Source organism: Aptenodytes patagonicus, chromosome 21 (assembly GCF_965638725.1).
Source record: "Aptenodytes patagonicus chromosome 21, bAptPat1.pri.cur, whole genome shotgun sequence".
NCBI classification, from domain to species: Eukaryota; Metazoa; Chordata; class Aves; order Sphenisciformes; family Spheniscidae; genus Aptenodytes; species Aptenodytes patagonicus.
Window position 1 is genome coordinate 6,946,598 of NC_134969.1, and position 12,365 is coordinate 6,958,962.

Here is a 12,365-nt window from a genome sequence, read left to right on the forward strand (position 1 = left end):
CAGTTCTTAAATGTGAGTGCTTGAGCTTGTGGGAGGCAGTGTTCACTTTGCGCTTGCTGAAAAAGTCTCTGCTTAAATCCACTTCTACCAAGTTAGTATGCTCTATGTGTCATGAGTGGGGCAAAGAACAGCATCTTCGGCAAAAATCAACATGATAAATCAGCTCCACAGCTGTCTTTGATCTTGAGTAAGTCCTGTGCTGTAAGTACAGTGCTCTAAGTCTAGCCCAAACCATGGTCGGTGTTAGTCAGCATCGAGGAGCCAGCACTCTAAAAAGGGGTTTCAAAATGTAATTAATTACTCCTTATAGCAATGAGCCCATAAACACGAGGCACCTTTCTTAGCAAGCTGGGGCAAGCGCAGGTGCTCTGCAGGCCCTGGGAAGATGCAAAGCTCATGCTGGAGGGGAGCAGAACCTATATTTGGGGAAAAGAAAGGTGAAGTTTAACGATAGGATTGATTTACTGTACATTTACCTAAGATGTGGATGTCACAGCTGGCCAAGTAAGCCGCTAATTCAGTCAATAAGAGATGACATCTCAGGGCAATCAATCTCACTGAACTGAGACTGTACTGTGGGATGCATTGCCCCCATTGGGTCCCTCATTGGCACCTGCATCTCTCAGTGATAATATAGGGAGGTGTGTCTAAGGACTTGAACCCTGACTTTTGGCCATCTAAGGTTAGGTGAAATCAATCCTGTCCAAAAAATAGCAGTTTTTAACCACTTTTATAAAGTCTAGTTGGTCATGATGTATCCTAGGGTGTTATCATATTTTTAGACTCTGCTAAATTAAGCTGAGTTACCTTACACTCCATGTCTCTCTTTTCTCTTTGAATGTGGAGCACCCACAGGGTTGGTATAGGGATGAATAAGGAGTGGGTAATCCTCGGAGGACTTCATGTTAAACACAACCAACCTCTGCTGCTGGCTTTTCGCTGTTGCTCCTCTAGTTGAAGTTGGGCCATTGTGCAGCTAAAATCTCAGTCCCCTGTGCTTCCCTGTTTTGCTGGGTTTACATTTCAGCCCCATCCATACACCCTCCCCCTCCATGGGGCAGGATCAAAGCAGCAGGGCTTTGAGCAATTTCCCATAATTAAACCAACGCAATTCTATCATAGCAAGGCACTGCACCCTAAGGCAGATAATAGCTTCGTAAAGAAGGAAGATATTTCTTTTCTCATTGTAAATTACATGTATCAATTTGCTTTACTTAAAAAGCAGCATCCCTATTATCCTTAGGAATACCCCACCCATTTTCTATTTCATCTCTTGGCGATGCTGTCTTATTTCAGTGGAATCAGAGTATTTCCTCCCCGAGTGTCTCATCAATAGCTGCATTTGCTGACAAGGGTGGTAGGTTTAATAGAGCCTCCATTCAAATTCATTGTAAGAAGGGGGTTCCCCTTTATAGACAGCCAATTACGACATCCCGCCTGTATGAAAAATGTGCATGCTATAGAAGTCGGATTTGCACCATTGTTTGGTAGCAAAAGGCAGGAAATTAAAGAGGCAACATTTCAGCAGAAGTGTGTGTGCTTTCTCTTTACCTGCTATCGTTGTAAAAGACACTGAAGATTGTTGGAAGCTTAAGAGCGGATTTTATGCAGAAAAGATTTGCTTTTTATTTGTCAGTGAATGTATGTGCTACATTAAGCAGTGCTTTGTATTTAGTCAGCTTTACTGTGTAATCTGTTTGGAAGAGAAATATAATTATAAAAATTGTAAAACCATAAATGTTTGCAGGAGATTAGAAGGAATTCAAGTTTGAAACCATTTTAATACGTTTTTCAAAACTATGTTTCAAGTTACTGTCTTTGGTTACTGCTACAGAGCCAGGTTATGCGTGCATTAAACTGAGCATGAGTCCCTGAGGTTTGACTTAGTACAATTTATGTTTAGATTACCATTAAAAGTAATGTCTCATGAATGGTAGACATTCAATCAGTTATTCTGAATTTCTTTTGTGCAAAATATTTACTGTCATCCTCTATAAAAGTAGCAGCATTTAATTACTTAAATACAAATACTGAAGTAATTTTTTCTGTGTGTTTTCTTTTGGATGTAATTACAGAAATGTGGGAAATACTTTTCCAAGTCTTTTGAACTCAAAAGTGGAACAGAAGGAAGACACAGGGGGACATACACCGTTCAGTGTTATTTTCCTTGCACAGGAAAAAAAGGTCATTATGAGATGAGCACTAAAGTCTCAAGTTTTCAAAGGTTTGCATAACAAACAAGAGACACATTGTGGGTTGCATCTTGACTTTGAAGGCTTGCCACTGTCAACTGAAATAAAATGGCAAGGTTTAAAGCCTTAACCAAGTTCACAAGGAAAATATTTGGACTAAAAGTTTTGGAAAGTTTTCTCTCTTTGAAGTAGTTTGTCATGTGTTACCAATGTGAACTTTATTGACCTTGAAACATTTTTTTTTTTGAATCAAATAGCAACTAGTGACACTTTAGTAAAATCTTAAATCAACAACCATCTCCTGGCGGCTCCAGCTTCATAGCAAATGCAGGCAAAACAGGGAATCTACAGAAGAGACCTTTATTATTCGTAAATGAAGCCTGCCAAAACCTTCCCGAAATAGCATTCAAAGACCCTTTTAAGGTCATGGATCCTGAACAAAGCCAGAAGAGCACAAAAAAGTCTGAGGAAAGTCCAAGAAAGAGGCTTCCCAAAGGAGAGGCTTTCCAAGCCAGTATTTCATCCGCAGCTACGTACCAGGGCAGCTCTGCTTCTTCACAAGGAACCCCTCTCCGAGATATCATATCGCAGCAGCACTTTTCTGGTTCTTTGCTGATTCCAAGAGAGGAGTCTCAGGAGAAGACTGGACATCAGAAGCAACCTAAGCCTTCCTCTTCTGAACATCCTCCCCACGTTTCGCAGCTTCAGCAGCACGCACTGTCACCAGCATTTATGTCTCCTGGGAAACCAGAGCATGTCCTTGAAGGTCCCACATGGCAGCTAGTTGATCCAGTAAGACCAGGTCCCTCTGGCTCCTTTTCATCACCCGGGCTTCATTCTCACCACGGCCAGCTCTTACCTTCCCATTCACCAATCATTCCTGGAGAGGACATGCCGTCCGTTCAAAAGGTCTATATCCCTCGCCCTTCGCAGGTTCCCTTAAAACAAACTGAGGAAGTGCACAAGAAGGAAAAGAAACCTCAGAAGCCAGGCAAATATATTTGCCAGTACTGCAGCAGGCCTTGTGCGAAGCCAAGTGTGCTCCAAAAACATATCAGGTCACACACGGGTGAGAGGCCATACCCTTGCATTCCATGTGGCTTTTCTTTTAAGACTAAGAGCAATTTGTATAAACATAGGAAATCTCATGCTCATCGAATAAAAGCTGGGCTGGCCTCAGGGATCGGAGCGGAGATGTATCCATCGAGCTTGGAAATGGAAAGGATTGGCGGGGAGGACTTCGAAGAGCCAACAGAAGGAGAAAGCACAGATTCGGAGGAGGAAACGGGTGCGATGTCGGGCCATTCGGTAGAGCTCTCACCCAGGCAGAAGCACACCCTGTTGTCCAGTAGTTTGCTGAGTGGAGGGAGCCAAGGATCCAGCCACGACCGGTGTTCATTGTCTCATTCCAGTATGTCTCAGTCTCTTGAGGACAGCACCCAGTTTGTGGAGCCATCGTCAGACCATGCTCTGAGCCATAAATCTGAAGATACCCATACTATAAAGCAGAAGCTTGCACTCCGCTTAAGCGAACGGAAGAAGGTCATAGATGAACAAGCTTTCCTGAGCCCCGGGAGCAAAGGGAGTACCGAGTCAGGCTACTTCTCAAGATCAGAAAGTGCAGAGCAGCAGATCAGCCCACCAAATACTAATGCAAAATCTTATGCAGAAATTATTTTTGGGAAGTGTGGTAGAATTGGGCAAAGGACTGCAGCGTTAGCTGCAAACACAACCCAGGGGTTTCCACACCTGTCTACCGAAGAGAAACCTAGTATGGTACCGTTATCTGTGCCTAGAACACAGGTTATTGAACACATCACTAAGCTAATTACAATTAATGAAGCTGTTGTAGATACCAGTGAAATAGATAGTGTTAAGCCTAGAAGAAGCTCTTTATCTAGACGTAGCAGCATTGAATCTCCAAAGTCTGGTGTATATAGAGAACCGTTTCAGTTTGATATCAAGTCTGGTTCCAGTAGCCAGTTGGATGCATCGAAAGTGTTGACATCCCACGGTGAAAAAATTAAGCCCGAACAATCATTGTTGTCACTTCAGCAATCCCACAGTGCCACAGAGACAGTGCCTCTCCTAAGAAGCCACTCAATGCCTTCTGCTGCATGCACTATAAGCTCCCCACATACCTTTAGAGGTAGCTATTCATTTGATGATCACATCATGGAGCCTGAAGTCTTAAGCCGCAGTCAAGCGTTTTCTTCCCATCCTCGAATGCTAAAACGACAACCAGCTATTGAGCTACCTTTGGGAGTAGAATACGTCTCGGAGGAGGTTAGCTCTGTGAACAAAGAAACTGTTTCCAAACCTCCCGAGGAGCCTGAAACCAAGGAAAGCGATCTTACCAAAAAGTCAAGGAAGGGTCCGAAAGTCAAAGGGTTCATGTACGAGTGTAACATATGTGGTGCTCGGTATAAGAAAAGGGACAATTATGAAGCTCATAAGAAATACTACTGTTCAGAACTTCAGGTCTCAAAGCCTCGCTCTTCCACTTCCCATACCTCTTCAGAGACTGAGAAAAGTGTTGCAGATCCTGACACGTGGCCCCAGATGATGCATTACAAGCTAGGGAGCAGTTTGGAGCTCACCCCACTCCGAAAAAGACGAAAGGAAAAGAGTCTCGGTGATGATGAGGAGCCTCCAGCTTTCGAGCTGTCTGACACTCCCTCCTCCAGTACTGGGCCAGGGACTCAGTTTGCAAACCCGGCATCATCTGATGTCGCTTTAAACCTAACCCGTGAATCCATTAAGTCACCAGCAGATCCGGGTAAATCCGCACCTTCTGATGTCAGTGCCAGCTTTCATTCCAGGAATACCAAACCGTCTTCAAGTGTGGAGGGCAAAGAGAGAAGAACAACCTCAAAGGAGATCTCCGTCATCCAGCATACAAGCTCCTTTGAGAAGTCTGACTCTATCGAGCAGGCGAGCAGCTTGGAAGGAGAAGAGAAACCCTTGTCACAGTACTCGTCTCAGCCAACACCCCAGCACAGCCGACCGCCTCACTCCCTGCAGCCCAAGCTGGTACGCCAGCCCAACATCCAGGTTCCAGAGATTCTGGTCACAGAAGAGCCTGACAGACCAGAAACGGAGCCAGAGCCTCCTCCAAAAGAGCCAGAGAAAACGGAGGAATTTCAGTGGCCACAGAGGAGCCAGACCCTTTCTCAGCTCCCTGCAGAGAAACTCCCACCAAAAAAGAAGAGGCTGCGGCTGGCAGAAATGGCTCAGTCCTCCGGAGAGTCCAGTTTTGAATCAGTCTCTCTCACCCGAAGCCCAAGTCAGGAAAGCAGCATATCCCACAGCTCCAGCCACTCTGTGTCGTTTGATCGTGAAGATCACAGCAAGTTGGAGTCAACCAGCCAGCCCTCTGAATCCCACCCAAAGCCTCCTGGCATTGGCTCACATATGTTGATGGTACCAAGCCACCATCATCATTCCAGGGAAATGCGGAGATCTGCTTCTGAGCAGACACCGAATGTGTCACATCCTTCCCAGATGTCAGAGACCCGCAGTAAATCATTTGACTACGGGAGCCTGTCGTCCACTCCTGCCTCAACCCCCGGCCCCTCAGCCTCCTCTGCTCCACAGGAGAGAAGGAAATGCTTTCTAGTTAGGCAAGCATCCCTCACTAGACAACCAGAACATGAGCCAGACTCGGCCCCAACAGGCCGGCCAGAGACAGAAGATCCAATTCCTTCTTCAAGTAAATCTCCTTCGACAAGTTTGCCCCATCAGCCAACATCTTCATCCCCTTTGCCCTCTCATGGTACTTACCCAAGTGAAAAGAGTCAGCCAAAAGACAGCCCTCAGCCAGCATATACCCAGCCATACACAGAAGCTCTGCAAGTGTTTCATCATCCTATACCACAGCTAACGCTGCATGAAAAGCAGTTCATGTCCCCACAAGTTTCTGTCTTTCCCTACCAGCATCTCCTGCCGCAGCCAGGGCAGTCTGCAGAGCTCTTCGCCGCACACACTATGTCTGACATCCTCTCTGCTCAGTTCACCATGCCTCAGATTCCTCCTTCCATATTTCAGACCCCACCACTGCCTCTCCCACAAACGCTCATCCACCCGGGCCCACTTCATATTGCTCCTCCCTTAATGTCTCACCCTGCTGAGGTGCCATTCAGGCAGCATCCTTCATTCCTACCGGTGCATTATCCTGGCTCCTCACCAATCCCTTCGGCCTTTTTTCTGCCTCTTCAGTCTCAGTTTGCTCTCCAGTTGCCAGGTGAAGCTGGTGGACATTTGCCACAGATCAAATCCAGTTTATTCCCAGCAGCAGGAACCTCCAGTCTTTCCCCATGCACAGAGTATGGCTCAGACAGTAGGTTGCATCCTTTGACCTGCACAACAAGTCCTTCAGTGTCCATATCTGCATCTCAGCTCGTTGTTCCTACGCGGTCAGACCCAATGGTGTCACTTGTTGTCCCCGTTCGCATACAGACAAACATGCCGTCCTATGGGAGTGCGATGTACACAACACTTTCCCAGATTCTGGTCACTCAATCCCAGTGCAGTTCCTCTTCTATCGTTCTCCCAAAATTTGATGATTGCCAACCCAAGGGTACCCTGGTCTGTAGTGCCGATGTTCATGGACTAGGCTTCGATCTGGCACAGATGATCACAGAGGATCAAAGAAGCATTTTCCAGAGCCCGTATCTGAGAGTGCCCTTACCCTTACCAGAACGAAAAAGCTATATGCCACTCACCTCCCCATCAGACAGCATCCTCGGACTGGAAGGAGGCCCATCAACAGTCGGTGGAAGCAAAAGGATGCTCTCTCCAGCTGGTAGTTTGGAGCTGACAATGGAAACACAACAGCAGAAGAGAGTGAAAGAGGAGGAAGTGTCTGAAGCAGAAGAGAAGTTGGAAGTGGTGAAGCCACCCAGTGCAATAGAAGAAGGGAAAAAGCAGGATAAATCTCACTTTCTTGCAGAAAGCCAAGGCAGGGTCGAGGTTGAAACACCACCTAGTTTGTCCTTAGAGCAGTCGGAGCCAAAGGAAATCCCCAGTACTTTACAGCAAGCTGTGTCCCATTCAGGTTCCCCAAGTTTTGCAGCACTGGAAGAGTATAAGCAGCCAGCTGGCAAGCAGTTCCTCAGCAAGGCACCTTTGCAACCCGTGAAGAAAGAAGACTCCAAAGAACTGGTGGAGCAGTCTCCACCAAACCCTCCAAGCCCTGCACCTCTGTCTGAGGTCACTCACAGTGCAATGAAGTCTCGAGAAGGTACAGATACAAAGAAGGTACTTCAGTTCCCCAGTCTCCACACAACCACTAATGTCAGTTGGTGCTATTTAAACTACATAAAGCCAAATCATATCCAGCAAGCTGATCGACGGTCTTCAGTGTATGCCAGCTGGTGTATTAGCTTGTATAATCCTAACCTTCCGGGTATATCCACTAAAGCAGCCCTGTCCCTCCTGAGGTCCAAGCAGAAGGTGAGCAAGGAAACCTACACCATGGCTACTGCTCCACGTCCAGAGGCAGGCAGGCTTGTCCCGTCCAGCTCCAGGAAGCCAAAAATGACAGAGGTAATGCAATCCTATATATTTCTCCTCATCCATTTGGATACATGGGAAGAGGGGGACAAGGGACGGGGAATTGCTATTCTTAGTTTAATAGGAGTTTATTCATCCCTCTCTCAGTTTGGTAAGCAGTTGTTCTCAGTGAAACTTTTAGAATGAAGAAGCTAAAACCCACTGTAATAAAAAAAAAAAAAAAAGGCAAGCCTGCTGCAAGGCAGTGTGCCATATTTCTTTTCTCCAGTTTCTACTTGCCTTGTAATCAAAAGAGCATGTAGGAATCACCACCGCGCCATGAACTGCCACTGCTCAAGCACAAAGGATTAGACTTGATTTGCATTTGTCTTGATATTTCAAATAGCTTTACAACTTTTTTTTTTTTAATAAATGCTGTTATAATTCCCTACATTTTGCATGTAATAAATGAAAAAGGATTACCTTGGGGAAATGGGATTCTGTCTGGTTGTGCATCTACTGATCTTACATTAATGAACATGGAGAGGCATGCTTAAAAGTATTTAAAAATATTAAAGGGAGATTTGCAAGTGTATTTAGGCCCCCAAAGAAGCGTAAAGGCACGCAGTGACATTTCTAAAAGTGCCTCAGTAGGTTAGACATGGAGTCTTGTTAAAACACCCGTGTCATTTAGTCCATTTAGTTAATGTCCTTAGCTGTCTACCTCCTTTTCCAGGTATCTAAGGATATTTTATACCGGACTTTGGAGTTAAGGGGAGCAAGGCAAACGGCTTCACAGGGGCAGAGCTCACCAGAGGCATTGCCCATATGGGCACAGAAGTCTTTAAGACACTTCTGGTAACTGCCTAGTGGTTTGTATCTCATTTTGAGGCCAGACTTTTCCCCTCTTGGTTAATGCTGAACCATACAGATTCCTTTAATCCAGATCATGTTCGTGTAGATTAGCAAACAGAATTGCTCTGAAGATTTTGCAATTTGATATTCATCTCAAGTCAATTTATATTGATGGATTATTCATTTTATTTCTGTATCATGAAATGAACTCTGAATATTAAATTTATCATAATCGCTGCTGCAGCTGCTGCTTATAAATATGTCTTAAAATACACAGTAGAGTCACTTTGATTCAATAAATCTTTATTTCTATTCAGCATTTCCATCATTCTTCTGCAGAAATCCAAAAGCCGGAATTTCTAGGGACGTAGAGGCAGACAATTACCTGTGCAGTGCAATAACCACACTAATGCTTGATATTTATGCACTCTTTTTCAAAGGATTTTATCTGAATGGTGTCGTACCATCCTTGACTTCATTCTCTAATAGAAGTGCCTGTGCTCCTCTGAGCTTTGCTCTTTGACGTGGTGCTAAAATGCACACCAAGTGTGTGTTTCAGAAATACGAGACCCTCATACCCTGAAGTTAAAGGTTAAGCTCTAGACAGGAATGGTTCAGCCCTTAGTCATCAAAATACATATTTCACTGCATGCATTTGCTCAAAAGACTCAAAAACCTTTTAGACAAAACCTTATAAGCTGACTGGTAGTGAAAGTTAAGGTTTTCATGGTACAATTTGCAAAAGTAAGAGTTTGTCCTGCCAAATTCACCTAGAAATTGGTGTAGCCTAAATCTAATATTAATACCTGCTGCTTAAAGGAGTGGGGTTTGCAGAAATTATGTTAATTTCAATGGCGATAAATTGACCTTATGCCAAGCAGAGAAATAATTTTTGATTAGGTGATCAGTGGGAGTGAAATCCTCAGTTTAGTTTTTAAAATACGTATGACTGGCACAGATTAGGAAGTAGCATTGCTGGTTACTCAGGAAGATGCGATTAACAGGAGCTGCGTAGCAGTAGCATCAATCAAAGGTTGAAAGTTCAGCCTTCAGTTAACTCTGCTCTAGCTATTTCCCTTAAATATTTTCTTCTTTGTCTAACTCTAAGTTGTCAGTCAACACAACAGAAAATGTAAAACAGCTCTAATATTTTGTACAATTATGCATGCAGCAAGCTACCAGCAAGCAGTAGTACTGTATATACTGTCTACGTACTTGGCTTGGTTTTTAAATTACCAGTGGGATTTACTGAGCAGATCAATTCTGAAGTGACTGTAGGCTCCAGCGTGCATGTAGGGATGGCTAATTACACTGTATCGGGCTTGCAAATTTTGTAAATTAAACGAGATTGTAAAAGGGGATAGTAGTGACTGTATGATTTTGGCTCTCTCTGGTGCCTTTCATCTGTCTATGTTTTGTGCTTTTAAAAGTTGCAATAAATAAACCTCATGCTACATCTAGAAAGTCAATTGTTTTGTATTCCTCAGTAAATAAGGAACTGAACTGGGAAGGTTATCACTAGCGTTGTTACGAACGTGTAGCTCATATCAGGAGGTGAAGTCATAACGGCCAAGGCTTAATTTTTGAAGGTGCTCAGTGTGTCTCCTGCCACTGATTTCCTCTGAGCACAGATGTCTCCATGCCCAGAGACACCAGCTTGAGACTGTTTCTGCTGTTAAATTGTTAAACAGTTTCCTGGCACAGTTCTGTCCTGGGCTGATATCCCTCTCCCAAGCAATTCCTGGGCACATTTAGGGAGATAGGACAGGGACCATTCCCAGGAGGCACCTAGGAAGGGTATGTGGGTCTGATGGTGTGGACATGGACTAATCTGTGTGAGCTGGCCCTGAGGGCAGAGAGCAGTCCCAGGTACATTTAATGCTCTAAGCTGAGCTCCTGAAATTACTGGGCAAATTTGAAATATTTGACCTCAGTTTTGCAAAGCTACTTTTTAGTGAGTCCGTCCCTCCTCCTGCAGCAAATCTGATGGTCGTACCAGCAGCACGCTGCTGTGGAGGCTGGGTTACATCCCACTGAATTTTGCATGTTTCAGTTAGAGCTAGTCACTCTTGGCTTCCCATATAACCATGGGAGACAAAGAGGCACCTCTTGGGTGATTCATTCCCCCCCTTAAGATAAGTGTCTAAGGTAGGGCAGATGAATCACCCTTGAGAGCTGCCACTCTTTCCAGGAACTGTAAAGAGTCAAGGGTGACCAGCTCTGCTTTAGACTTCTGCCAGTTCGTTGGCTACGTTCAGGCCAAAATCCCTCTAATAACCCTGGTCTCTCAAATGCCTTTAGTCTTTTCCCATAAATTATATATAAAGTGAGGATATGGGTAATTCAACTGAACTTCACATATTCTTGCAGTTGTGTAAAAAGTAACCTGGGTGAAAGGCAATCTGCTTTCCTCTTTCAGAGCTTTGGAGACCCCTGTTATTTGTACTGTTAGGTTGCAGGGGGGCAACACCCCAATATTTCATTCCAGGTGTGGGGAGCTCCCCTTACATCGTACAGAGCTAGAGAGGCAGCTCTAATGTTTAAGTCCATATACTATAACAAATAACATTAAACGTGCTAGATGAGATGTCAGTGCATGACTTAAACCTGGGTCTAAATAAGGGGTGGCGAGTTTAACAGTGAAAAAGCAAATTTCACCTTGGGAACATCTGGGGAGGTTGAGGATTATTTTCTCCCGTTGGTTTTGTGGCTTTCTCTGTACTGCGCCCTTGGCAACATGGTTTCAGTGAAAGGAAATCACCTGAGAGCTTTGACTGTCAAGTGATTTATATCAAGTTTAAATAGCTAAATTCCAAATTTGTGTGAATGTGTGTGTATGTGGGGGAACCCCAAAGGTTGAGGTTAAATATATGAATTCTACAGATGCCTCCTCTCTAGACCTTTGTACATGTATATATTAGAGATATACATATATTAGAGATATATATTACCCAAGGACAGAGCAGTGGAATTTGGAACAGAGACCCATGGCTCCACCACATGCTCAGAGTGACCCCAGCCAAGACACTTCTCTTATGCCTCAGTTTTCCAGTTGGCAAGAGCTGGATGATATTGAGCCACCATATGCAGGGGGTGATTTAAAAACTTGTAAGCAGTCACTGTAAATACATCATAACCAGCAGGACTCAAAATCCAGAAGCAGAGGCCCTGTTTGTTAAGAGGATGTCCTAATTACTGCACTTAGCTGTCAGGAGCAGCGTGTGTGGTAGGTTGCTGGCTCTTTCTGAGGCTGTTTGGTCTGTGTCTGTCTTAGCGTGATTTTGTATGTAATCAATGATTGTTTTGCTCTTTTGGGGAGATAGGTTCATTTGCCTTCGCTCCTTTCTAATGAAGGTCGAAAAGATGTAACTAGAGCTGAGAAGGAAGAGGATAAAAGAGGAAAATCAGAAGAAGAGGCTCTTGTAACCAAAAGAGGGGAGCCAGTCAGGATCAAGATCTTTGAAGGAGGGTAAGTGTCTCATTTTATTTCTCTCTCTGTGTCACATTGTATAGGAATTACTGATAACAATGATGGCAAGTCAGTGAAGGTGCCACATGGAGGTGAGCAGGAGAAGGCCAGATATAGTTGGATTTCAGCTTACTTTCCACAGCCACTCTAAAAACCTGGCCCTTGAGATCAGTAGATACTCCGGACTGCATTAATTTTCTATTTTTGAGTTGTCTTCAAGTTAGCAAGCACCTCTATCTCTTTTCTGAGCACGTTGTTGAGCAGAGATGACTGAAGAGCACAAACACGTCCTGTAGCTGTCTCTGATGTGATGGGGTGTACTCTATATCTTCTAAACCTTTCCAGAGCCTTCTCCT

At 44.4% G+C, this 12,365-nt stretch overlaps 1 protein-coding gene across 3 annotated transcripts in view; it reads left to right on the top strand.

Annotated features, from left to right (window-relative positions):
- HIVEP3 (HIVEP zinc finger 3) overlaps positions 1-12,365 on the top strand; it is a 277,971-nt gene that overhangs the window by 206,775 nt on the left and 58,831 nt on the right. For all 3 annotated transcript variants that reach the window (XM_076357530.1, XM_076357531.1, XM_076357529.1), the window contains 2 exons: positions 2,076-7,739; positions 11,864-12,009. In XM_076357530.1, coding sequence (XP_076213645.1) covers positions 2,619-7,739; positions 11,864-12,009 — 5,267 coding nt within the window. In that variant the 5' untranslated portion in view covers positions 2,076-2,618. The remainder of the gene's footprint in view (positions 1-2,075; positions 7,740-11,863; positions 12,010-12,365) is intronic.